The sequence below is a fragment of the Penicillium nucicola genome (assembly GCF_028828085.1).
Source record: "Penicillium nucicola strain IBT 29836 chromosome Unknown utg000002l, whole genome shotgun sequence".
NCBI classification, from domain to species: Eukaryota; Fungi; Ascomycota; class Eurotiomycetes; order Eurotiales; family Aspergillaceae; genus Penicillium; species Penicillium nucicola.
Genome location: NW_026643126.1, coordinates 2,727,517 through 2,755,465, shown reverse-complemented (window position 1 = coordinate 2,755,465; position 27,949 = coordinate 2,727,517). Strand labels below are relative to the sequence as shown.

At 49.5% G+C, this 27,949-nt stretch overlaps 4 protein-coding genes across 4 annotated transcripts; 2 read left to right on the top strand and 2 right to left on the bottom strand.

The window, feature by feature from the left end:
• Positions 1-864: 864 nt before the first annotated feature.
• N7511_002797 (uncharacterized protein) lies at positions 865-2,612 on the bottom strand (the record flags this gene model as incomplete). The annotated part of the gene is made up of 4 exons (XM_057125222.1): positions 865-1,482; positions 1,542-2,012; positions 2,064-2,343; positions 2,446-2,612. 4 exons carry the CDS (start codon positions 2,610-2,612, stop codon positions 865-867), a joined length of 1,536 nt encoding a protein of 511 aa, XP_056987381.1.
• Positions 2,613-3,633: 1,021 nt separating this feature from the next.
• On the top strand, positions 3,634-6,009 carry N7511_002796 (ankyrin repeat domain-containing DHHC palmitoyltransferase family protein; the record flags this gene model as incomplete). The annotated part of the gene is made up of 4 exons (XM_057125221.1): positions 3,634-3,897; positions 3,977-5,118; positions 5,179-5,291; positions 5,342-6,009. 4 exons carry the CDS (start codon positions 3,634-3,636, stop codon positions 6,007-6,009), a joined length of 2,187 nt encoding a protein of 728 aa, XP_056987380.1.
• Positions 6,010-7,878: 1,869 nt separating this feature from the next.
• On the bottom strand, positions 7,879-9,423 carry N7511_002795 (uncharacterized protein; the record flags this gene model as incomplete). Its single annotated transcript, XM_057125220.1, has 2 exons — positions 7,879-8,500; positions 8,576-9,423. The coding sequence occupies 2 exons, from the start codon at positions 9,421-9,423 to the stop codon at positions 7,879-7,881; spliced, it is 1,470 nt and encodes a 489-aa protein (XP_056987379.1).
• Positions 9,424-10,876: 1,453 nt separating this feature from the next.
• Positions 10,877-26,275, top strand: sidC (nonribosomal siderophore peptide synthase SidC; the record flags this gene model as incomplete). The annotated part of the gene is made up of 5 exons (XM_057125219.1): positions 10,877-15,146; positions 15,201-17,998; positions 18,059-19,243; positions 19,309-26,058; positions 26,123-26,275. 5 exons carry the CDS (start codon positions 10,877-10,879, stop codon positions 26,273-26,275), a joined length of 15,156 nt encoding a protein of 5,051 aa, XP_056987378.1.
• Between the last annotated feature and the right edge of the window lie 1,674 nt (positions 26,276-27,949).

Here is a 27,949-nt window from a genome sequence, read left to right as displayed (position 1 = left end):
AATAAACATCAGGGGAAACACACTTCACAATGCCTATTCGAGGCTAATCTAAACATATAATGGATGGAAGACAAAGAGACTGCCCAGACAAAGGTCTGAAGCCAGTACTTGATGGACGTAGAATGATGATAATAGATTGTGTATTGTATATTGTATATTCATAGAGTTGAACAAAGCAGACTTGAAACCGAAAGACTCAAAGACAAGACTCGTGAGGCAGAGCATCTAAAAACACGAGACAGGGACACCTTTATAGCTAAAATGAACTCGAGGCAGGTTCACACGGACATAGGCAGCAACACGCCTACAACAGGGGCATCATCCATACTTGAAGCTATTGTAAGGATATATGGTGGCTGATGCGCCTCTAGTCACAGGGGGCGTAGGTGAAAGTCATGGGGAATCGCCCAATATCGGGTGACGACGTCAAGATGATTTGGACCATATGAGAGACCTTTCGGTATTCAAAGAGTCCATCCATACAAAACAGTCTGATATACATTCATCTGTCTGAATTCTCAGTCTGCAAGAGACGGATGTGCACAGCGTTAGCCATGCCCGGTATGACGTGCAGGAAACATAGAACCCAATGAGATGATCACTTAACACTAAGAACTCCATAACTTCATTGAATGGGATTGTTTATTGCGCATCGGGTGCCCGATCCTTCAGTCTACTTGATGAAGATAGTTCGTACGTTACAGAGCAACAATCACACAGCCACAGTGGATTGTCCATCCAGAGGTGCAGCTGTGGGTGGCGCAAACGGCGCTACTGTCACCAACATCACTTTAGAACCAACGATTTAGACAACACAAGCCATCGAATCCTTCTTCTTGTCGTAGATTAATATGACCAAATCAACTAGGCCCACCTTTGCAGTACCCTGTCCTGGATCTTGTCACGCTGATGCAGAACATCCATGTTTAGGCCCTGGACTCTGGATTGGAGCCTCATTACCTCACTTTCGAGGCCTAGAATCCGCTGCTGCTCCGGTGTATTGTGCAGCGATGTTTCATAATGACCACTGGCAGTCAAAGCAGACTGAAGGAGTTGAGATGCGCTATCAGATGGCGATAGGTGAGCCACCAGAGGAGAATCGACCGCACCCTTGAGATTACCCAGTGTTTCGGACATTTGAATTCGTTTTTCGTGAAGCTCACTGATCCCACCGTTGTCGCCGTTTCCTTTTGGTCGAAGGACAGATTCAGAACTCACACCAACACGTCGCAAAATGCTTCCTAGGGCAGGCTGGTCGGGCGTAGGCGCTGCAGGGGCTTTAGCCGCAAGCAGAAGACCTGGCTGCAAAGATCGGCGGCGCAGTGAATCTCTTCGAGAAGAGGGCTGTGTAACGAGTTCACCCGCTTCGGCTTGATATAGGGTGGCTAATTGGTCCAACAGCACGGAAGATGACAGTCGTTGTGCCAAGTGCTTCGTGATATCCTGCTTGGACAATGTCATTTCGATCAATGTGTCGAGTGCCTAAATATCTCTTAGCTCTCTTTCTGCCAGAATGCGCAGGAACACTGTAAGCACGGTACCTGCTCCAGACTCTCCTGCGACGCCACTTGCAGCTTTCCATGCTCATTCTGAAGTTCTCGCAGGATGGGCTCGTTGAACTGCTGCCTGATCGACATTTCGGCCAATATCCCAATCTCCGGATACAAAGATTCAAGTTCTTCCTCGAGCGCAGCAATCGTCTCTCCTGCTGGTGCCTTGGCACCTGTGCCCCCAGCCTGGACCGTTTCCAAGTAAAGTCGATCGAGCCGATAGTGTATTTCTTCGGCAACGTAGTCTGCCAGCATGGCGCTCAGGTCCTTCGTTCGCGACACCGTAGATGCATCATTGCCACGATATTTGATACCGGACACGAGAGTCTCTAGGCTAGCAAGAGTCTTATCGTCCTGCTTAAGCCGAGTCGACAGAGATGCCAGGATCCTCTTGCTTTCCGTGCCCGACTTGTCCGTCGCGTTCCTGAAATTGGTCTCCAGTTCGTCGGACAGCTCACTGGCCTGCGCGAATCAGTCACACGCTTCCACACGCCGTGGCACATCTCAACCTACCGCCATTGTTGTGCTCTGCCTCCCTCCTTCATGCTTCTTGCGCAGCCGAGTCACGTCCCGATTCCGCTGTTGCTCCACGTTGTTCGCTAGTCCCAATTGCTTATTGAGACTGTCGCACTGGAACTTCAAAGTCTCTGTTTGTTTCTGAATGGTAGCCGTGGAGGTCTCGAGGGACTTGATCGCGGTCTGGAGGTCATCTTCGAGGATAGGGCGCGTGGCGGGCAGGTCGGGGTTGCGGAGGATGGGTTGGAGAGCGCCGGAGGCTTGAAGTCTCGAGTACCTGAACGCCCAAATTAGCTTTTAAATTCACACCGACGCTGATATCATAACAGTGAGTATCATATCTCAGTCTGTTACTGCGATATCATAGCCAAAGACATACAAGGTCAGTTCCTCCTTTGATAGCAGGGTATCGGGTCGGAGATATTTCACTGCCCATTCCGTGTCGGCGGAATCGCCATCAAAGGCGGTCTCGATGGCATCGCGCTTAGCGGGTATGTCTCGCTCTTTCAAAATGAATAGAATGCTGTCGGCGAGGGATTCTCCCATGTTTGTTGTTTTGGGGATGGCCCGACTAGGTGGGCGGAGGCTCAGGAGACGCCCATTTTGCGACACAATGAGATCTATCGCGAACAGATCAGGCAGCTTATTTCGGTACACCATCCATTTTTTCCTTCATTGCCCATGAAATGTAAATACCGTAGGGGAATGCCTCTCATTTGTTTATATCCTAAAATGCTGAAATCCCCAGCTCTCCGTGTTACTATTCCACATAGATCTATAGGATAAAGATGAAACACACCAGTCAAATTAACTCACCATTGAGGTATAGTGTGTCTAGCTAGTGCAGAAATCTTATAGCAAGCAATTGAGCTCCTGACTGGCTGTCAGCAGTTTTTATGCCCCAATAGACATGATTCACTTGGAGCAGGTAGGCGAGTGCTATTGGCCTGGCCGAGGGAGAACTGCCACTACTGTATGTCCTGCACATGGCATATGTAACTGGGGATCCAGACAAGATGCCTATCACCGGCACTCACTCCTACCACGCGAAAGAACCCCTTGAAAAGAGTCGACGCCCTACAGAAATGCGATCTCCACCAACTCTGTGGAGATCAACAGGGCGACAACCCAAAATAAGCCAAAATGCGGCTGCCTGTGGCTGAGTAATCGAAAACACTTGTGCCCAGGTGGACATTTCCAAACGTTCGCAACAGACACGACAATTCCGAATTTCCCCCAACCCTCTGTACAGTGTGTTCTGTGTTGCTGTGCTGTCAGGGAGTTTCGGAGTTTGGAGTCTTAGCGTTTAGCGTCTCCGCAAAACGTGACCGCATCCCCAAGTCCTCCCTATATCCTTCACGTTTTACTCGCCTCGTTTCCGCATCTCTGTTCAATAGAGATCTGCCTTATTTGATTCCTTTTAATGCGCCGAGAGATTCGCAATGTTCCCTTAGATCACCGCGTCTGAACCTCGAATCGATTACGTCTCCTTTTTACCGACAGGCCTTCAGCGTCCCTCGTTACCGTTACGGTTACCGTTACCAAAATAATCAAATATTAGACAAAGATGTCCTCAAAAACGTCACCGTCAGAATCCCGGGGCCCGAGCCCCGGTCAAAACCCCGGATCCCAGTCAGCCGTCAATGGCCCCTCGAACACCGACGTGGAGATGAAGCCCATGCGATCTGACCCCCCGAAGGGCTCAATCCCTCTGGGGGAGGACGTGATGCAGCTGGCTCGGATGGGAGAGATTGGCGCCATGAAAAACCTATTTGTGGCCAAGAATATGACCGCAAACCACCGAGATGAAGAGGGCATCACCCCGTTACATGTTCGTTCTCCGATGGAGGGTTGCGCACTGCGCAAATAAGGAAGGCATGATTACTGATTGTACATTTTTTTCTTTATAGTGGGCCGCTATCAACAACCAATATGCGATGTGTAAATTCCTCCTCGACTCCGGAGCCGATGTCAACGCCAAGGGAGGAGAGTCGGTGGCAACGCCAGCCATGTGGGCAGCACAGCGGTGCCATTACTACATTGTCAACTTGCTTCTCCAGAACGGCGGAGATCCTCTGTTGACGGATGTGCAAGGGTACAACATCCTTCACCTCGCGACCATCGACGGCAACGCTTTCCTAGTTTTGCTGCTTCTCCACCAGGAAATCCCCGTGGACGTCATTGACCAGCAAGGACATACTGGACTGATGTGGGCTGCATATAAGGGATATCCCGCTTGCGTGGACTTGTTCCTGCGCTGGGGTGCTAATGTGAACGCCGTGGATGAAGGTGGCCTGACACCGCTGCACTGGGCGCTGGTAAAGGGATCTATGCCCTGCGTCCTGAAGCTGCTTGAGTTTGGCGCTGACCGATTCGCGCCGACCCGAGATGGCAAGTCCCCCGCGACTGTGGCGCAGGAAATGAACACTTTGCGGGTGTGGTATCGCTCGCTCAACGAGCGCGGCTATGAGCCCGATGGAAGCCAGAAAGTGGTGCCTTTTGGGATGTCAAGCTTCACGCGAAACAAGAGCCTCATGGCCAAATTCTTCTTCCTGTGGCCCTTCTTGACTCTCGTCCTGGCCGTTTGGTTGTTGAGTAATCTGGTCATCTTCATCGGTGTGCCTGTTACATTGGTGACTGTGTTCGGTATGCAGTACATCGCACAGCAGGTGGCGAACAAAGGACCTTCGGAATATCGAATTTTGCAAAAGACGCCATATCTCGCTGGTGTCTTCGCAGCTACATTGTTTTGGGTCGGTTTCCGTTATGCCTTCAAGTTGGTACCGGCAACCTACTCTTCTAACCCAATCCTGAACATATTTTTCGCCGTCTTCTTCTGCTTAACTGCCTACTTCTATATCTTTGCCATGGTACAAGACCCTGGCTATGTCCCGAAGCTCAGCAGCAGGAACCAACAGAGAGAGATTGTCAAAGAGCTTTTCGAGCAGTGGAAATTTGACGAGGAAAACTTCTGTATTCCCTGCATGTCGAGAAAACCACTCCGAAGCAAGCACTGTCGTCGTTGCGGCCGTTGTGTCGCGAAACATGATCAGTATGTGTTTGACCTGGGGATTCCTCCGTATATTAATCTTTTTTACTAATCATTGAACAGCCACTGCCCATGGATTGACAACTGTGTGGGAGCAAACAACCTCCGTCATTTCGTTCTATATATCATCTCCTTAGAAGTTGGAATCATCCTTTTTGTCCAGCTGTCAATTGCTTGTGCGTTTTTCCAACAATATTCAGCTCGATTCTTGACTAACACCAATCAGATATCACGGCTCTTCCTGCCCCCGCTGACGCCAAATGCAGCGTCATCAACGACACGCTGTGTGATTACGTCTCGCGGGACACCTTCACTATGGTTCTCACCATCTGGACCATCCTCCAGCTGGTCTGGGTCACGATGTTGTGCGCCGTCCAACTGGTCCAAATTTCACGCAACCAAACCACCTCTGAGAACATGCGAGGCCACCACATCGACCGGTCCTACCCAAGCTCCCAAGCCTTCGCCTCAGCCATGACTGCCGGAACCACCTCCATGGAAGCTGCCGGCCTCTCTGCCACTGGCGCCGGTCCCAACCCAGCCCTTAACCGTGGCCCTGCACCCCGCCCCAAGGGCGGCTGCCTCCGACAATGGTCCTCGCTTCTCGGCGTTGACACTTTCTGGACGACCGCGAAGGATGGACTACGCGATGGACCGCACGCTGCTCGCCCCCGCAACCCATTCTCTCGCGGCCCCATCACCAACTGCCGCGACTTCTGGTGCGACCCAGCTCCTCTCTTTGGCAAGCGCCATTCTGGCTCCGCCATGCTGGGGGGTGAAGTGGTGAACTATCATGACATGTATGAATCCCCGATGCGCATGCACACCGGTAACCGGTCCGACGCCGGCAACTACCACAGTGTGGCAGCCGAGGACCCCGAACGCATGGTCTAAGTGAAATATGATTTTGGACCTCTGTTCTGTTTTGCTTTAATGGATTTGCAGGGCGTATATCCCCACAGCTCTTGGTGTTGCATTTTAAGGACACCTAGTATGAACGTTTGCATTTAGAGACCTGTACATTTGACGTCAGACATTAATGAATTCTTCGCAACCTCAGTAAAGGTTCCATCTCCCCACCATCAGATAAGATACTCTCCTCACAGGGATATTCCAGCCTTCTGGAAACATCCCCAAAGCCGTTGTCTCGTCCGAAGAAGCCCGATTGGCCCAGTATACACGAAGTGTACAGTGTGACCGCATTCCACTTTACAATACAAGAGTCATACAAGTACCTTGCATGAAGCCTAGGCCGTACTTCTGTACCATGTAGCCACCCATTCTGCATACAGCAGCATGTGGCAACCCACACAAGCAACAGGGGTGCCAAGAAATGAAATATAATTTAAAAAAAAAAGGGCGACCATGTAGCCAAGATGAGCTTGCGCAAGTCCTGACTCAGCCTTAATGTAGGTTCAAGAGTGGCCTGATCTGATACACCGTTCAAACAATGCAGGGTCTCGCCTAGTACTAGGCAAAGCGAGCCTAAAATCTCGACAGTCACCTACCTAACACAGCTCCGAGCCCCGACTGTTTATTTCCGGGCCGGAGCTCTCCACGAGACGAGACGTGGATCCATAGGCAGGTTCAAGCAAGATAGGAAAATGGAGACCAGAGGTAAAAAAACTAAGAATTAAAAAAAAGAGGACGGTAGGACTGGCTCCGAGGGTGACAGTTCGGAATATTGCGGTTTCCACTTCCATCCGATGTCGCCGAATACTAAGTTATACGCGTTCACGTTCATGTTACCGGTTACAGATATACTGGTACAAGTACGAACTTGCTTGAAAGATCTAATCTCGGCTTCGGGAGCCCTGCGTGACCTCGGGTTAAGTGGGTTAGGAGGGGGTTAGGGTTCTAGTCCCATCGTACACAACGGACACAGCGGACATAGCGGACACATGGACCTTGGGAAAACTCAATTAGAAAAATACAAAAGAAAAGAATGTTACGATACGAAAGAAGAGGCATACAAAGACAAGTATAGATACAGATCAAGTCCGTACGGACAACGTAAGCCCCGGCTCCATATCTCGCTAAGGGACTAACTAGGCAGGTGATAGACAACAGCCTCACACTCCACAACAGATGCCAGATGCCAGATGCGATATAAACGAGGATTGTGAATTACGGTCAGGCCTAACGGTACCCGCGAAAAAAAAATGAAAAGTGTGTCTCGGCACCCAATTGCCTCCCCCAACCGAGTGTCTCTGATCAGATAAAAAGTTCCCAGTTATCTGATCCATGCAGGACCCACTTGAGATTATCTGATTTGATCTCGGGGCAAAAAAAAAAAAAGGAAAGGAAATTACAGTAGCCTGCCAAGGTTTTAATTGCTTTTCCCGCCATTTCATTTCTTAAGATCGGCTGGTCAAATTTCAGCGCGGTTGGCGTGGTATTTGCGGCCGAGGCCGACTTTTACTGCGACAGGAACTGCTCACTTCCGTGACTCCACTGTGTCAGGCCATGTTGATCGGTCCCTGAAGATCTGGAATACGCCGAGGAGCTAAGAGCAAAGGAAGGATAAATCATGAAGCAATAGAGCATTGAAACATTGAAGCATTGAAGTAATTGAGAATAGCTTATCATTAATGCAAATCGATCTAAGGGAAAATCTAATGTTCACCCAAGACTGAGGGGGAATCATGTACCAAACAAAGCCGTGGAGAGCAATTCTGCCGTAGCCTCTCCTTGATAAATATCTTTTTAATGTCTCGGATCTCTCTCCAAAGGAGTCAAGTCGAGACGATCGCGGTCAAGGGTTCACAGCATAGCACGCAACCGGGTGTCCTGCACCAAGCCAGCACCAGCCAACTGCTCGCCAAAGACAGACGAGACAATCTCGCCACCCCGGACAGCAAGCACCGAAAGCAAAGAATCGCTCAGACCGTGGGTCTTCTCATTGCAACCCTGCAGCCAGATACCGGCCTGGGCACTGACCTTGGCGCCGTCCAGCGAAACCCGGTAATCACGACCGGGGTTCCATGCCGCGGCTCCGGCGGGCCGGAGCGAGCGCACCTGCTCGAGCATCTCCTCGTGCGCATCGCGCAGGTAACCCGTAGCCACCATCACGGCGTCCACATCCAGCACTTCCTTGCCCTCAGTCTCGTTCTTGACCGACTTGACATGGATGCGCATGCGGCTGCTGGGGTTGTGGTGCTCGATGCGGGCGACCTTGGTCTCAGGCAGGATGCGCTGCTGCCATTGGGTTTCGTCGGGGTTCTCGACCCGCTGCAGGTACATGTCATTGTAGATTTCTTCGATGAGTTCCAGACGGACGACGGAGTAGTTGGTTGCTTTTTCGGTGGCAATGCGCTTCTTGCGCTCGTCGATGGACATGCCGTAGAACTTGTCGACGCGCTCGGGGTTGAAGATTTCGTTGACACTAGAACATATGAATTAGCTTCAGGGTGTCTTTTTTTTTGTGGATCAAATCCATATCATGTGAAGAGAGACAAACAAGGGAGAGTCGTCACTAGGACGGAGAGCAGAGTCACGGAGGATAAGGGTGGTCCGCGAGTTGGGGTAGCGACGGTGCAGATCGTGGTAGATCTCAGCGGCGGACTGGCCACTGCCAACAACAGCAATGTTATAAGGAGCCATATCATTGTTCAGCATCTTAGGCAAAGTCGTGCAGTACTTGGACGAGTGCATGATGCGGGGGTCCTGAGGGAATCCAGGCGGCATCTTGGCCTTGCCACCAATGGCAATCACCACCTTGCGAGCGTTGCGCGAGGTAATCTCCCCAGTGCCGGTGTTACGCGACACAACCGTGAAATAATCCACGACGCCACGGGCATCAGTCTGACCCGGAACCACCTCGACCACCTCCTCGCCGTAGTTCACCACATTATCAAAGCGCTTGGCACACCAGCGCATATAATCCTCAAACTCCACGCGAGCTGGGAGGAATGTACCCAGGTTGGTAAAGTGGATTAGGCGGTTCTTGTGGTGCAGGTAGTTGAGGAATGTGAAGCTGGAGCGGGGGTCACGCATGGTCGCCAGGTCCTTGACGAAGGAGATCTGCATGCGCGAGCCGGGGACCAGCATGCCCGAGTGCCAGGCGAACTGGTTTTGCTTCTCGAGAAATGTGACCTTGGGCTTGAAGTTGGATTGCTTTGCGCCAAGGCCCGGGTCCATGGCGTCATTCAAAGCGATACCGATGGCCAACGAAGCCGGACCGAAGCCCACGCAGAGCAAGTCGTGCATCTCGTCGGCTGGGGTAGGCCGCAACAGAGACCGGCCTGTCTGAGGCTGGGTGCGTGGCACCTCGTTCAGGTAGGGAAGCTCAGACTTGATATGCTCCATGACGGGGTATGAGATCAACCTCAAAAAGTATAGGAAGAGGAAGAAAACCTTCAGAGAGGATGAGAGGAGCTTAAAAGGAGGAGCTTTCCAAGCTTTGAGAAAAGAAGGAGAAAGAAAAAAGAGCAGGGATGCGGACTTTATGTTTCAAGAGTCTTGTTGGCCCACCCTACCTGACCATATGTCCGAGAAGAATCTAAGCGGATCAGATAAAAAAAAAGCCAAGTGGATCTGGATTTTTTACTTACTCGCTTGAGTCGCCAAGTTTCGTATTTCCAAGGTTGGCGATGAATTTATCAATCAGTGTCTCCACCATTTATTATTTTCCTGCTCTTCACGCCATCTTGGGGGACTTGATTCCGGGATTTCGGAGGCTTTTGTTGCCCACTACCGCGTGCGATGGAACAATATGGGGCACTGTTTTGCGCTTTTGCGCTTTTTCGTCTTTTCGCCTTTTCGGAGGCAGGCAATTAATAATAGCGCATTCACCCGGATCGAGCAATTTACTGCCGATGTCGGGAAAAATGGGGGTCTGTCGGCCATACATAAGTGGCTGTCAACATTCCGTGTTAGTGTTTTTCTACAGACTTTCCGTTATGGCTTGGCAGACGCATTGAACTCGTGTCTGGTGGGGTTTCCTGCAGGTGGGAAAATTGCTCCGGCTTGATCTGGACGCTTAGACGATGTAATGGTCTGCCGAAAAAGGGACATTGCATACAAGACCAATGTAAAATGCAACATGCCATGCAGCTTGCATGGTGCTCAAACTCCTGAAAACTATCGAACAATAGAACAAGATATCCACGCTATCAGGCTACAATAGATTGTGTTGGCTAGCCCCAAAACCCTAACCGGGAAAATGACGAAATAAGCAACAAAGTAACGTGAATACTGGTCACGCCCAATACATAGATTTCAATACAGCAATACAGCCATACTCCAATACATGTACAATGACCGAGTCCTGCTCCACCGTTGTGCTCGGAGATAGTTTGATTCATATGATGGTGGTATGATCATCTCTCATAGGTGCGTAGATAATGCACTATACAGTAGAACTACTGTATGAGGAATGCAATATGGTTCATAGCTTCGTAGTGCTAAATGTAGGGTTGCATAGCTCTCTCTCTCTCTCTGTATGCCCAAGTGCGGATGACCGATCGGAGATACTCTCTCTGGGTTTAGGCATCTCAGGCACCCCCCTCCAACCTTTTTTCGCGCTTGGCTCGCTGAAGATCATCAAGATTCTTGCTACCCCTCTCACGCTTTGCGCTTTTTAACTCAGCGTCATTTGATTTAAAGGGCCACTTTTCGGAGTTCTTTTTCGACCAAGCGCCTGCATTAGATCCTGTGCTCCAGCCACTCACAGTGCAGGTAATAAGCAGACCCCAACTATATACGAATATGCTGGAGTGACATCCCACGCAAGAAAAAAAAATAAACGTTGAACTCGGTCATGGATCGATTCACTCAATTCCCTGTCGTCAATGACGACGGCCATGCGGTTCATGTCCTGCCATGGCAGGTCGATGCCCAACTCCCCGCAGAGCTGCTGGCTATGTCATGGGCCGTATTATTGCGTGCATTCACGACCGATGATACTCCGGTCTTTCTGTTGAACGGGAACCCGGTCAAAGCAGATTTATCGGCGCAGACTGTGCTTTCAGCAGATCTCGCCGAGGTAGCCAGTCTGTCCGTCAAGCACACGGCCGTTGTGCTGGGCGATCATCCGTCCGGACAGCCTGCGGCGTTACTGTGGACCATGGACCCCACGATGCAGTCGGGAGCACTGCATGCGACCGGTGGCATGGATCTCGGCTTCCTGCGGCAGCTAGGTCAACAGCTCAAGCAAATTGTACAGGAACAGGCTGTTCGCGCCGACATGCAAATGAGCATTCCTGTATCCGAAACGCCCACTCTATCTATTACAAATAGCGATCCCGCCACACTTCCAGGGCCACAACTACTGCATGATCTAGCAGTACGCGGTATCAATGATGCCAATCATGCTATTGAATTTCTTGCCGCAGATGGAAACATCCGCTGCTTGTCCTATGAGGCATTGGACCGGTTGTCTTCGAAGCTAGCAGGTGATATTGCCCGTGTTTCGACAACAACCGGTGGAAGCGTGGTTGTTCCAGTGCTTTTGCCCCAGTCAGTGGAGCTGTACATTTCCTGGCTAGGCATTCTCAAAGCTGGCGCCGCATTCTGCCCTCTCAACACCGATGCACCACCAGATCGCATCGAGTTCATTCTCCAGGATGTAGCTGCATCCGTGGTGATCACACAAGATGCTCTTGTATCGAAGATCCCACCGACAGAGAACCTGTCCATTCTAACAGTAGACGACCTTGAATCTAGGCCAGATGGCACAGAGCCCTGTGCCACTACATGCACATCCTCAAATTTGGCCTATGTGATGTACACCTCCGGGTCGACGGGACGCCCCAAAGGTGTTGGAGTGTCCCACCTCGCTGCGACCCAGTCACTTCTTGCTCATGATGATTTGATACCCCCATTCAAGCGATTTTTACAATTTGCGTCACCCACCTTTGACGTTTCCGTGTTCGAGGTCTTTTTTCCTATGATGCGAGGGGCCACCCTGATTGGCTCCGAGCGAGAGAATATGCTTCTCGATATCTCTCATGTGATGACCCGCATGCAAGTCGATGCTGCGGAGTTGACTCCTACAGTAGCAGGTGAGCTACTACGCACGCGAGCCGCGGCGCCTTCTCTTCGTGTGCTCCTGACTATCGGTGAAATGCTCACCAGACACGTGGTGGATGAGTTCGGTCAGTCTGAAGGCAAAGATGGCATTCTTCATGGCATGTACGGGCCCACCGAGGCAGCCATTCATTGCACTGCTGCCACCCATTTCCAAGCCAAAGATCGCGTGAACATGATTGGAAAGCCGTTCAAGACAGTTTCAGCATACATCATGTCTCTCCCTTCAGACGACGCTTCCTCCAGTGAGCTTTCCATGCTTCCACTCGGCCAGATTGGAGAGCTCGTGGTGGGTGGTCCTCAACTAGCGGATGGCTATATCAACCGCCCCGAAGAGAATGCCAAAGCGTTTATTGATAGTCCGTTGTACGGTCGACTCTACCGGACAGGTGACAAAGCCCGCATGCTTCCAAACGGAGACATCGAATGTTTCGGTCGAATCTCCAGCGACCAAGTGAAATTGCGAGGCCAGCGTATTGAACTGGGCGAGATAGAGCACGTTATTGCCAGAACCGAAGGCGTTCGCAGTGCTGTGACTATCGTTATTGGCGGCAATTTAATTGCTTTTGTCCTGGTCACCGGACAAGGAACGACTGACCGTGCTATTCGAGATGTCTGCCGCCAGCTTCTACCACGATTTATGATTCCTGGAGAATTTGTAATTGTGGATCAATTTCCTCAACTTCCTTCAGGCAAGGTTGACCGCAAGACGTTGGAAGCTGACTTCCTGCGCAACCGTAGCACAGCTCAGTCTTTTGACGAGGAGCTTGGCCGGGATGCAAAAGAAGAGGCAATTATGTCATGTGTGATTGATGTTCTCGGTCGTCGACTCGCATCTGCAGAGAGTTTGGCATCGGCAGGGCTTGATTCGCTAGGTGCGATCCGTCTAGCGTCCCACCTTTTGGGTGCGGGAATCCGTATTGAGGTGGCAACCCTGCTTGAAGCGGATTCTGTAGATGGAATCTGGCAGCTTTCTACAATGCTGGAAGGCTCTGGTTCTACCGGAGATACCCAGGCAGTCCTTGAACCGATTTTGCAGCTTGTCTCGAATGCAGGTGCAGCAAGGGTTGAACACTTAGGGTTGTCTCCACAGGTCTCAGAGGTCGTTCCGTGTAGCCATATCCAACAGGCGATGGTTTTGGAGACTGTACGCAACAGCAAAGCCTACTGCAACTGGATCGAGCTGGAATTCGAGCCCTCGATCGGTTCAGCCTCTCTAAAAAATGCTTTTGCTCAACTTGTTCAGCACAATGAGATTTTGCGCTCCGGGTTCGTGGAAATCGGCCTCAAGGATCAGTTGTATGGTCGATTCGTTTGGAATGCAATTGATGAGCATATCAGTGAACAAGCAGATCTTGACTACAATGTGTCATTAGGTGCGGGTCACGATGTATTGAACCCATTCAGAGTCCAGATCAAGGAGGAGAAGAGCCAACTCCGAGTCGTCGTACATATTCATCATGCGCTGTATGATGGATGGTCATGGCAACTGATTTTGAACGACCTTCGCGATATCTTGTCCGGGGGTGAAATTGCCTTAAAGCATCCTTACAATATCGTCACGAACTTCTTCCTCGAGCACAAGCTGGACAAATCAGCAACAGAATCTTTGACCTATTGGCGCGACCAGCTCCAAGGACTATATCCTGCTAGTTTTCCCAACTTCCAAGGGAAGATTGATGTACCACCAACTACTCAGCAAACCACCCGCATACTTGAAGTTTCCGTTTCGAAACTCAACGAAATCACTCAGCATCTCCGCATCAGTCGACAAACAATATTCCAAGCCGCCTTTTGCTACATCCTCTCATCTTATCTTGGCACAGACGACGTGACATTTGGAACCGTCTTCTCGGGCCGTACACTCCCCGTGAAAGGGATAGAAACAGTCCTCGGACCATGCATTAGAACCTTACCAACACGTATGAATCTGACTAAGATGCAAGACGTGACAGACCTCCTCCTAGCCATCCAGAACATGAACCGCAAGTCCCTTGAGCATGGCAGCTTATCATTGCAAGACATCAAGAAAGCATCTGGTATCGAGCCAGATCGCAACCTCTTCGATACGACTGTTGTGTGGCAAGAAAGCATTTGGTCCGATGATCAGCGAGACTCGCCATTCAAAGAAGTCAATGCAGCAGAGTTCTTGGAATTTGCGCTTTTGTTAGAGTTTGAGCCTCGACCTGATTGCATCTTTGCCCGGGCAACTTATCTGCAGTCCATCTTGCCATTGGAGCAAGCTACTCTTCTCCTGGAGCAGATTGATTCTGTGGCTTCAACTTTGATCGATAATGTTCAACTTCCAATCGAGAATATTCGCTCTTTTCTGCCTTCATCAACATTGTCTGTTCTTAATGCAGCTGCAGTCGAGCAAGTCACACTTCCAAGCCTGGCGTCCGGAGTCGAGAAAACTGCCACGACCAATCCAAGTCTGGTAGCGCTCGAGTTGATGCTTTCAACTCGAGACACTACCACCCCGTCGATTGAACGCGTGACATATGCTGAACTGAACACTCGCGCCAATCGTCTGGCGCATCACTTACATCATGTCGGTGTTACTCACACTGACCTGATTGGTGTTCTCTTGAGCAACTCGGTTGACTTTTATGTTGCGGTTCTTGCGGTCGCCAAATCGACTGCTGGTCTTCTCCTTATTCCTCATGCCACCTCGCAGGTTGTTAAATCTGCTCTGTCTACAACAGAGTCCAAATTATGCATTGTTGACTCAGAATCCGTGCAGAGATTTGATTTAGATTCTGTGTCTTCTGTCCAACAGATCTCTGTTTCTTCGTCGATGTATCCCTGTCATTATGACAATCCTCCGACTGTCGAGGAAGGGTCTGATGTGGCCTATGTTGAGATCACTTATAACAGTGACTCCATAGATGATGTTGTTATTTCTCGTCGTAATCTGGAGAGCAGCATAAAGGCTCTTTCGGAGGTATACCCAACGCCGGCTGGTTCAAAGATCTTATCCATGGCTCCCTCTGGATCGGGCGGTAAGTTTTGATAGAAATACCAACCCCAAGGAATTATCTGCTAACTTTCAATAGTCTCGATTTTTGAGACATTTTTTGCCTGGCATAATGGCATGGCACTTTGCTCAATTTCCTCCGAGCATGATGTTGTGCAAGCTGCTCAAGAAATGGCCATCACGCATTTACATATGACACCCACGCTGGCGTCTCGTGTTAGCCCGAAGTCTATGCCAAGTGTCAAGTATCTACTAACTTCGGGCGAAGAGCTAACCCCCAATGTTCATCAGAACTGGGGCAAGAAAGAGATCTACCAAACCTACAGCTCTGGTGCAATTGCTCATATTTGCGCCATCTATCCTAATGTCAAAGATTCAGCATCTCTCCGAAACATTGGAAAGCCACTGAATAACACCTCTGCTATGATTGTGGCAGATCAAGAATCATTCTCTCTTCTTCCTCGCGGTGCCATTGGAGAGCTTTGCTTTGGTGGTGATCAAGTTGGACGCTCCCTGTCGAACTCCAATTCCTCCTATGCAGCGAAATTCATTGAGCACCCTCAATACGGGAAGCTTTACAGAACAGGCGATTTTGCTAGGCTTCTTCCTGATGGAACCATTCTCCTCCAGAAAAGAGGCGGTACAAGCCTCCGAGCTCAGCTCATTGGTATTGATGAAGTTGCCCATTCTCTTTTGTCTGTTTCAGATATTCGCGAATCTGTGAGCATGATTTTGGATAGCCCGGCACGGAGCCAACAATATTTGGTAACATTTTGGATTCCTTCTGAATCCGCGGGGCCTGTACAAAGTGAAGATGTCACGACCAACCTCTTCAAGGAGCTTGGCAAAAAGCTTCCTTCATCGAGCATGCCTTCACTCCTCATTCCAATTGACGAAATTCCTCTCACCCGCTCCAACAAGACTGATTTCTCCGTATTAAAGCGACGGGTGGAACAGCTAGAGCCAGAGGCGCTTGCTATGTTTTCGTCGAAATCCATTTCCGATGATTCTGACAACAGCTTTACCGAGCTTGAGCAGACAATCTCGTCGGCTCTATCCGCAGTCACTGGCGCTGAGCAAAGCAACATCCGCAAACACACATCATTCTATAGACTGGGATTGGACTCCCTTTCTGCCGTATCCTTTTCTCGTAAGCTGCAAGAAGCTGGCTGTGGAAGACTGATGGTTTCCACAATTCTCCGCCATAGCTCTATCGCCCAGCTTGCAGCAGTCATTCCTCCCATGATCAACGAAGATCAGCCAGAGCAGGTCGAAGCACACCAGCCTCCAGCGGTGTTTGACGAGACCTTCATTCACCAAGTAGAAGGTGAATACAGCGCTGCAGCTGCCTCTGTTCAGAAGATCTATCCTTGTACACCCCTACAAGAGGCTATGCTTGCAGCTGAGTCTGGAGACCACTCGGCATACTTTAATCATCTCCTGCTTCTTGTGAACACTGATGCCGACGCTATGAGAGCTGCTTGGGCTCAGATGATGCAGCGACATGACATTCTCAGAACTTGTTTTATGCAGACCAATGACAAACGATTTGCGTATGCTCAGGTCGTGCTGGACAGCTCGGCGTTGCCCTGGTCTCATATCGAGATTTCCACCGACAGCCAACTAAATGATATGATTAAGGAAAGCAAGTCTAGCTTCGAGGGTCTCTCTCCAATCAACGGCAAATTGCCATACTCCTTGACATTTATCACGGAGTCCACTACACAGAAGGCGCATCTGCTGCTTTCAATTCATCATGCTCTCTATGATGGAGAGGGAATTGCTCAATTATTGAACGAGGTTCAGCAGTCACTTTCAAATAAGGAATTACCGGTTGCTACTCCGTTCTACCGGTTCATTGACTATATGACATCTGTGGATCATGAATCGTCTGACAAATATTGGGACGACTACTTGTCTGGTTTTTCACCAACTCTTCTACCAATGACCTCCGCCAATGGAGACGAATCGGCCTCTCAACAATATCACACAACTTACAAGGCGTCTTTTTCATCTTTCAAACAACAATGCAAGGAGCTCTCTGTGACTCCCTTGAACATATTCCATGCAGCATGGGCCCGGCTTCTCGCCCTTTACGCCAATTCTTCCGACGTCACTTTTGGAAATGTATTCAGTTGCCGAACCGTTCCCGTAAATGGTGCAGATCGGATAGTCGGACCTTGCTTCAACACCCTCCCCATCCGAATCAAATTTCCTTCCACCGCGACAAATATTGATATCATGAAGTTGTCGCAAAAGAGCAATAGCGATATTTTGCCTCATCAACTCAGTCCGCTGCGACGCATTCAGCGGCGCATCCTTGGCGGAGGTTCTTACCTCTTCGATAGTCTGCTCATTTTCCAGAACGGCAACATTGGTCTGGATTCCCAAATTTGGGAGCTTCTTCAAGACGAAGGGAATATGGGATTTCCTTTGATATGCGAGATTATTCCCGATGAAAGAGAAGATAAGATCCAGATCTGTCTTCATTTCCAGTCGTCACATATCTCCCAGGTTATTGCTGAAACCATTGCCGCTCATTTCGTGACTCTCATTGAACATTTCATTCAATACCCCTCTGCTCAAGCATCTGATAAGAGAATACTTGGGGTGGATATCCCCAAAGTCTTTGAGCAAAAGCAGTCTTCGACGATGAACACGGTGAGACCCTTGAATACTTCCCGACAGACTCGCCCCTGGTCCGCCCAAGAAAGTACAGTGCGCGACATTCTCTGTGAATTTTCTGATGTTGAATCAAACGACTTATCCCCGGATTCAACCATCTTCCAGCTTGGTCTGGACAGTATCAATGCTGTTCAAATAGCTGCCAAGTTGCGTGGAATGAGGTATAAGATCTCCTCCGGTGAGATTCTTGAGGTAGGCACTTGAGCCAGGCCGAAGTCGCTTCTATTGAATTAACGAAACTAACTTGACTAGGCTGCTTCCATCGGCCAAATTGCTGCTCTTCTCACCTCTAGTGAGAAAAATGTCACGGAAGCCGAGTTCGACTTTTTGTCATTCCAGAACCAACATTTACAATCTGTTTGTGAGCAGCTTGAAATTTCCTCGGATAATGTGCAGGCTCTGCGCCCCTGCACACCAGTTCAAAATGGCATGCTCGCCATGTTCACGCATTCGCATGGTGACGTGTACTTCAACCGAATGTCTTTGAAGTTTTCAACGCCCTTGAATAGACATCTTCTCAAGGCAGCCTGGTCTACGGTGATGGCTCGCCATGAGATGCTTCGTACTGGTTTTGTTCAGTTACGCGATCATCAACATCCATTTGCTATGATCACATATCCCGAGAATATCGAACTGCCCTGGCATGAGACCACAGCATCTTGTATTGAAGCAAACCAAGTGTTGAATAATCTCCACCGTCCTCCTTGGAGCATTGAGGTTTCAGCTGAAGAAAGTCTTACAGTTCTGCATTTCTCTGCACTGCATGCTATGTACGATGCCCAGTCTCTTTCTGCTATTTTCGCAGATGTCAGAGCAGCATATGAGAACAAAACACTATCTACCCTTGCTCCAATCACCACAACCCTCGGGCCCATCCTACTTGAAAGCAAGAGTCAAACCCAATCTGCACAAGGCTTTTGGCAAGATTTAGGTCCAGAGGTTCACTCCTCCAAATTCCCCGATCTTCATCCCATCCGCAGCGACAAGCGTAAACTTCTCAGCACATCTGTTCGCTGCACATACCCGCGCAAGGTACTCGAAGATGCTTGTCGGAGTATTGGTGTGACTCTTCAGGCAGCCGGCCAAGTTGCATGGGCTAGGTTGCTTTCTGCCTACACTGGAGAGTCGAATGTTACCTTTGGCACTGTTCTTTCAGGCAGAAATCTTTCCACCGATGCACAGAATGCTATATTCCCATGTTTAGTGACTGTTCCAACCCCTCTTTGCATCGAGGGTTCTAACCGGGATCTTCTGGATCGCAATTTGAAACGGAATGCGCTATTTGTCAAGAATCAATTCGCGCCGCTCTCACATGTTCAACGTTGGGTCGGTAGCGACGAAGCTCTCTTTGATACTCTATTTGTCTACCAAAAGTTCGCTTCGGATGACACCGAGGTTGACGGATGGAATGTCGTTGATGAAGAGACGAGGATTGATGTAAGTGGGCACTGCATTTCTAGCAAAATCCCCCCTTCTGCGATGTCGAGCTAATTTTTCTCTAGTACCCTGTCTCTATTGAGTTGATTCCACACCCAACGGACTTCGAGATCCAACTGAGCTACCGTAGTGATATCGTGCCCCCGGAGCAAGCTCACATCCTTCTCAGCCAGTATGACAAATTGTTGGAAGATGTCGTCTTCCATCCGAATCATATTTCCACCGATTATGCATCTGTGGGTGGCGACCTTCTCTCAGTGACACCAGCCAAAGAAGCACCCATTCCAACCACGGTCTCCCTGCTGCACCAGTTTGTTGAGGTCAACGCCGTCAAAATTCCCGAGAAGATTGCTTTTGAGTTTGCTTATGGGGACACTGCAGAGAGTCTACAGAAGAAATCTTGGACTTATCGCCAGTTCAATGAATGTGGAAATCAAATCGCACATTTCCTGCAGGCTAAGGGAGCTGTTCCTGGTGGGATGATCGGTATTTGCTTTGACAAGTCCCCTGAAGCATCTATGGCCATTTTGGGTATTTTAAAGACAGGCTGTTCGTACTTGGCTATTGATCCCGGCGCTCCCATTTCCCGCAAGCAGTTCATGCTGGAAGATTCCGGTACCAAGATTTTGCTCTGCAATGAGTCCAAGTTATCCGACTTAGTGGAGCTCTCGGGTGTGGATGTTCAGGCATTGGATGAACCTGGTCTACTGGATAGCATCTCAACCGCTGATGTGTCACTCATCCGCGCAATCAGGCCAGATGATACCTCTTATTGTCTGTATACTTCTGGTACTACTGGAACACCCAAGGGATGCGAGATCACACATGACAATGCCGTACAAGCAATGCTAGCTTTCCAAAGGCTGTTCGCAGGCCATTGGGATGAAGATTCCCGGTGGTTGCAATTCGCATCTTTTCATTTTGACGTCAGTGTTTTGGAACAATACTGGAGTTGGAGTGTTGGTATTTGTGTCACATCTTGTCCCCGAGATCTTTTGTTCGAGGATCTACCAGGCACAATCCAGAAACTTCAAATCACACACATCGATCTCACGCCCAGTTTGGCAAAACTGGTTCACCCAGATGAAGTCCCCTCACTCTGTCGGGGAGTCTTTATCACTGGTGGCGAGGCTTTGAAGCAAGAAATCCTCGATGCCTGGGGCAAACATGGCGTTATCTACAACGGGTACGGGCCGACAGAGGTGACTATCGGATGCACAATGCTGCCTCGCATGTCTGCCAATGACAAGGCCTCGAACATCGGGCCCCAGTTCGATAATGTTGGCTCATATGTCTTCCGTCCTGGTACAATCACACCAGTGCTACGTGGTAGTATTGGTGAACTTTGTGTCTCGGGACCGCTTGTCGGAAAAGGCTATCTCAATCGCGCAGAGCTCACGAAAGAGCGATTCCAAACTCTACCCGAGTCTGGAGACCGTATTTACCGTACTGGTGATCTGGTCAGGATCTTGCACGATGGAAGCTTCCAATTCCTTGGTCGAATTGATGACCAGGTTAAACTACGTGGACAGCGTCTCGAGATTGGGGAGATCAACGAAGTGATCAAGCAGGCTACACCTGAATTAAATGAGGTTGCTACTCTGGTTATCACACATCCAACTCAAGCCAAGGATCAACTTGTCTCTTTCTTCACCACTTTATCATCAAATGGGGATAAGAAATCCCGCAAAGTCGGTGTACAGGTTCGATCCTCAGATGATGACCGTATCCTCCTCTCAAAGATCAAGAACGCTTGTCGCACTCACCTTCCCGGGTATATGGTGCCAACACATATCATCCCAATGACTCGATTTCCTCTATCAGCCAACAACAAGGCAGATATGAAAGTCTTGAAAAGTATCTATCAAGAGCTTCCATTGGAAGATATTCAAAATTTGAGTTCTATGGGTGTCGACCTACCCACCGACAACGTACTCGAACGGCAGCTTGTTTCCGTTCTTGCAAAGTTCATTGGCTTGTCTGATACGGAGATATCTTCTTGGTCTAGTATTTATGAAATGGGTCTTGATTCGATTTCTGTTATTGCTTTCTCGAGGAGTTTGAGAGAGGCTGGGCTCTCGCAGGCTCAGCCTTCTATCATCATGAAAAATCCTACCATCGCTGGAATGGCCTCTGCTCTGCAGACTTCTACTCCATCTACTTTCTCAATTGAAACCCTTCAGCGAAACGCCAAGCAGCATATTGAGGCTTTCGCACAGAAGAACTCTCATAATGTGATTGAACACCTTGGAGTTCTAAACGATGATGTTGAAAGGATTGCGCCTTGTACTCCTCTTCAAGAAGGTATTATCTACCATTATCTTTCCAGTGATACACCATTGTACTGCTCGTCTTTCACCTTTGAGCTTGACTCCTCTGTCGACTTTGAAGCCCTCAAGACGGCTTGGGGTCAAACTCAGCAAGACGTTCAAATGTTGCGTGCTCGATTTTCGCCATCCCCAGATGGCTATGCTCAAGTTATCCTGAAGAAAGACGCGCTTTCTTGGGCCTTTGATACGGTCGAAACTGAAGCAGAAATTGAGAGTCTTCGTAAAGGGCGACATGAACAATGGACAGCTCGACTTGATAGTCTCTCTTCCAATTTGTGGGAAGTTGGAGTCATCAGCTGCTCAACTACATCAGTGATGTATTTGAACATCTTCCACGGTCTCTACGATGGAACCAGCCTGACTTTTATTTTTGAGTCTGTTGCCGAGAACTATCTAAGCAAGAAAGGTCTGCCGCGTTGCGATTTCCTTGATGTTCTACACTTAGGGCCTCTTTGCAAAGACCCTGCTGCAAAGGAATTCTGGAGAGAGCATTTGGCAGATTGTAACAATCGGCCTTTAGTCACAAACGGACAAGAAAGCACACCAATCCTCCACAAAGCTCAAATTAATGCCACGGAGCAGGTCGACCAGCTTCGTCGTTCCCTCAATGTAACCGAACAAGCTGTCCTCCATGCTTGTTGGCTCTTGACTCTACAGCAGCAATACTCATTTGTGCCACCACTTGGTATCATCGCCTCGGGTCGGACAATCGATGTCCTAGGCATTGAAAATGTGATCGGACCACTATTCAATACTGTCCCAAGCAATGTCCAACTAACTGGCTTGGAGACATGGTCCGATGTTGCGCGGCGTTGTCATGAGTACCAGGTGTCCATGATGCCCTTCCAGTACACTGCACTGCGAGATATTGTGAAATGGCTCGGTAGAAGCCCTGAAGAGCGACTCTTCGACTCCATGTTCGTTTTCCAAAGGGACAATGATGACGACGAAGTTTTGTCAAAGAGTCTTTGGTCTACAATTAATTCAGAGGCTCAGCATGAATATCCTCTTGCATTTGAGATTGTGCGTCATGGTACACGGTCATTCACGGCTACTCTTGCTGCGAAGAGCAACGTCGTATCATCCGACGATGCCCAGCTACTTCTTTCCAAGTTCGAACAGATCTTATTCGAATTTGCGCAAGATTCAAACAAGAGATTGCCTGAGCTAGACGGGGTCTTACATGCACCAGTCGTAACCAATGGCCAAATCAAGGGTGACCGCGAGTCTTTCAGAGCTCCTGAACAAACCAATGGCGCTCTCTTTGAATGGACTTCTCACGCATCCACTATTCGCGACATCATTGCGATTCTTGCTGGGGTGGAGCCTGAGTCTATCAGCGAGGAAACATCCATCTTTGAAATCGGACTTGACAGCATTGATGCAATCAAGATATCCTCGCGCCTGGGTAAAGCCGGAATTAAACTCCCTGTCAGCTCCATCATGCGCCACCGTACAGTGAAGGCCATGAGCAAGCAACTCTCAATGACAAACGGGCACCATAAAAACGGGGCACAGCCTTTGCTCGGTCAAATGGAGAAGTCTTTGACCAAGTTCCTTGAACAGGAAGGGCTTCTTCTTCCGCGCGTTAGGCGAGTTCTACCGGCCACTCCTATTCAAGAAGCTATGGTTGCTGAAATTGCTGCATCTGGATACAAGCATTACTACAATCATGAAATACTTCAGCTTGAGCCTGAAGTGGACATTGGAAAGATGGAACAGGCGTGGCGAGCCGTTGTCAGAGCTCACCCTATACTCCGAACCTCGTTTGTTGAAATTTGGGATCCAAATATTGCAGTATCCTACGCCCAAATCATCCAGGATGAGGATTGCTTTGATGTTCAAACTGTTCATTTGCATGGTTTGTCCGTGGATACCATCATAGAGACCCAGCGGTCAAGGGCCCGCCATGAACTCGCGAGCCGCCCCTTGCTTAGCATCACCATCGCGCTAGAAGGGGACAAGCGGTACCTTGTTTTGTCAATCTCACACGCTCTTTATGATGGCTGGTCGATCAATTTGCTCCATGAGGATGTTGCCAAGTCCTACGCGGGCGAGGATTGCAGTCGCCCATCTTCCGATGACATCCTCGAGCAAATTATTGAATCCTCTGGTGATCAAGCGTTCAAGTTCTGGAGAGCGACGCTATCAAATTTCACACCAGCGTCCTTTTTGCCGATGGAACATGCTGGTAGTGACCCAGCTGTCATCCACCGAGCAGAGCATTCGTTCTCCATTCCGCTTTCCAAGGCAGAGTCATTTTGTAAACTCCATGGCATCACTCTCCAAGCACTTTTGGTCACCTGCTGGTCTCTCGTTCTTGCTACTCATGTTCAAAAGCTGGATGTAGTCTTTGGCCTGGTCCTGTCGGGTCGAAATGTGGCCCAGTCCGAGCATGTGATGTTCCCAACGATGAATACAGTGGCCATGCGTGTCATTCTTCATGGATCCCGTTTAGAGCTCGTGAAGTATGTACAGGAAGCTCTGCTCATGATGGCTGAGTACCAGCATTTCCCACTTCGGCGCGCACGACCAGACACAGGGTCGAAGCAGCTGTTTGATACACTTTTCATCTATCAAAAGAGACCAGTTGAAGAATCCCAGCCTGGGTCTGTGCCGGCTTTGTACAAGCCCACTGGTGGAGATGCGAATGTTGAATATCCTGTTTGTGCTGAAATCGAGGGAGTTGGACAAGAGCTTGTTGGTCGTGTTGCATGTCGAGGTGATGTGATGGGACATGAAGATACCCTTGTGCTTTTGGCCCAGATGGCAGATGTCGTTTCGTCCATCGTCGATCAGTCAGCGGAAAAGACGATCGAATCCATTGACAAGGGTGTGAGTGTCTGTGGACTTCCATCTTTTGATGATGTTCCCGCTCAGGGTATTGAGAATGCGCCGCTGCGACCAGCCTCAAATCAATCCAAATGGTCGTCAGTTGAGTCTAAGATTCGCAATATTCTCTCTGCGGTCTCTGGTATACCAGAGGGCTCTATTACAAAGAGCTCGACTATTTTCGAGCTTGGACTGGACAGTATCAGTGCCATCAAGGTCGCTGCGCTTCTCAAGAAACAGTCGATTAGGCTCGCTGTCAGTGACATGCTTAGGGCTGGTACAATCGAGAATATGGCTGAAGTTGCCAACAACAGCCAAACAGAGTTCTCAATCACGAACCTACCAAGCATCCTTGACAAGTCGCTTGATGGTATAGATGTGGAAGCCTTATTACAGTCGCATGGCATTGATTCACAGCGAGTGAGGAAGGTATTCTCTGCAACTGCAGGACAGTCCTATTTCCTTTCAATGCACACTTTGAATCCAGAGGTTTTCTATCCAGAATTTTACTACATGGCATCACGGCAATTGAGCCGGCAAGCACTTGACAGTGCCTGGACTCGTGTCATCGAGCAAACACCGATGCTTCGAACAGCATTCCTCCCTGTCCACGGGCCTCAGCTTGTGCCGTACATTCAGATCGAGCTTGAGGCGGTGCACATTCCTATCATCTGGCATTCCACACCCGATCAACTCGTTTCAGAAAATTCTAGGAAAGAATTTGGGGCTGTGCCGGTCGCACTGCGTGCTTGTCAAACAACAAAGGGCACGGCGCTAAATCTGCAGATTCACCACGCGCTGTATGACGCTGTCAGTCTCCCACATATTCTGAGCAGGCTTGTCGCTCAATGCAGTCAAGATGAGGCTATTCAATCACAGCCTGACCTTGACCTCTCGCATCTCGTGGCGTTCCAGCATGTTCATTCGCCGGTTCACATTCGGCGTCAATTCTGGCAAAAATATCTAGGCCAAATCCCAACTCACCAGACGACAAAGCGAGTGAATGACTTTGGCTCTGTGCAACAGTACTACCGACCGGGTCTTGTACCCAGCATGGCCTGTGTCGAAAAGGTTGCTAAGCGTCAAGGGCTAAGCATTCAAACCATTTTCCTAGCCATCTATGCTCGAATTCATGCGCAGAACTTTCGCACATCTGAAACAGCTGGCCACGATGAATCTGGCAGGCGCTTAACGATTGGTCTTTACCTTGCTAATCGATCGCATTCCATCGAAGGCCTTGCAGAATCTGTCATTCCCACCGTCAATATCGTTCCACTGCGATTGGATGACAAATTTAGCGACACAAATGACAGCCTACTCGAAGCCGCCCGCAGAATTCAAACCGAAATCAATGAGATCAGTCGAGTGGAATACTCGGGCGTATCTCTCCTGGAGATTGCCGAATGGACCGGAGTCCACATTGATACCTGCGTCAATTTCCTGCGACTTCCAGAGGATGAATTGCCTAGCAACGAGACTAAGTTTTCTCTGTCCGCGATTCAACGCGAGGAGTTGTCAAGACTGAGCGGGGCCGAATCCACGCCTGCAACGCAGACCGAGACCCAGATTAATGGCAATGGTGCAGCGCCACCGGGTCCAGCCGAGAACAAGCACCCGAGCGCCCCAACGGCGGCTAATGAAACTGTCTACCAGGTAAGACTGCCTGCATTTGACAATGACAACTGGTCAGTACTGCAATTGCTAACGGTTTTAACAGCCAACAATCGACGTCGAAGCGGCGATTCGCGATGGTCGGTTGGACTTTGGACTGTTCGCGCCCGAGAGTCGGCTGAGCTCCGACTGTGCCGAGTGCATGATCGACGCTATGCGACGGGAGATGGATGCATTGGTGACAGGCTTCGAACTGTAGAACCATATGGGAGGAGCAAGGAGGGTAGGAAGGGATGAGAAGATCAAGAAGTATGAAGACGGTGTTCCCACGGAGATTGTATATGGGTTTTCTCTTTTGGTGTTACTGGAGTTCTGACTTCTCATACGGGGTATCTCCTTTCCTGTGCATATTATTTGCTTTTCTAGAGAAATCGATGTGTATGTTGTGGCTTCAGAAATCTATGTATCGAGTTTGTATGAGATGAAGTCATGATTTGATAACTGGCGGCGGGACCCACGAACGGGACGGGCAGATCCCGGGCTAGGAACACACGGGAACAAGGACTTTGTGTCAGTGAGTCTATATGTGCATTGCACCGCCAGAAAAGGGGGCCATTACAAGGTATAGGAAAGGCAGGATTGGGATATAGGGTTTCAAGGCACTGTAGAGAGTACAGCTACGGTACCGCCATGAGCCTCCCATACAGTACACGCTTTCAACTATACGCCTCCACCAGTCAGTCCATCCACTCGGACACCACCCGGGTGGGTAGACTTCTCTCATTCCGGATCCCCGAACAGAGACGGGTCAATCAGATTGAGGGATTCCAGGCGTGTGAGTGGGCTAGTCAGGCTCATGGGGCAGCCCATCATGCAAGGGCGATGGTTCGCGTGGTTTATACCAGTCTGAAACTTTGTGTACTTGGGGATACGCAGTGCCCCAATGTACAGCCGGAAATAAATATGCACCAGGGTGTTATGGGGAATATGGATTGTGGCGTTCAGTCTCTGCAGGGGCCGTGCGAATTCACGCGCATACCCTCTAGAATTCTAGGACGGGGGATCCGAGCTATGCATGAAAAACAAGAAAAGAAGAAGCAAATATAGATACAACCTATAAACCCCAGAAGGTATTCACAAGGAGAGCCAAAGTGAGGTTGGATGTTGCAGTTGATGTTTTGCATGCTTACCTAAGTTATTTGTTTATGTCACAATTCACGCGTCACCCTAATCCACTTTGGGCCTTGGACGATCAACAACGCGACTCCGCGTTAATGAGACCAGCCTTCCATTAAGCATTCTTCACTCCGTATTCCCTCCCTATATTGACACTCCTTCGGTCAACGCCGTGGCCCCTCGAACGATCCGTTTTATTTTATTGCTTCCATCTCACATACCACACTTCCTGGATCATATCAGTCTATCGCACCCCCCCTCTATCTCGCCCTTCCGCCCTCGTGGAGCCCAACTATCGCGGAAACAACAACCCCCCCCTTACACCTTTTGGGGCCAGCACCATCAACACCGCCCTAATCACGCGAATGTGTGTCTCTGAAACATTCCGGGACTCACGCGAAAAATAGGACCATAAAGTGAAACACCTCACGCGTGTTGTGTGTTTTGCGCCCTCTCCCCGCGTAGGCGCATGGGAGGGTCAACAGTGAATTCCTCAGGTGCAATGAGTGGATGACTTGATCAGCCTTTTCCATACGTGTTGCCACTTGCACCTTCCTCAGCATTCCAAGCGCGTGCCTTCCTAATCCTTGACTCAAACTTCACTGCCTTTGCTCTTTGGAGAGTTGGCCTGAGTCTGCGATCTCAAGTCACCTTCATCTGATTTTACTTGGAGCTACTTTTTTCCAAGTCTCTTGCCTAGAGCAAGAAAAAAAGTGAGAGATCCGCGACGCGCTTCTCTGTTCTGCTTTTATTACGC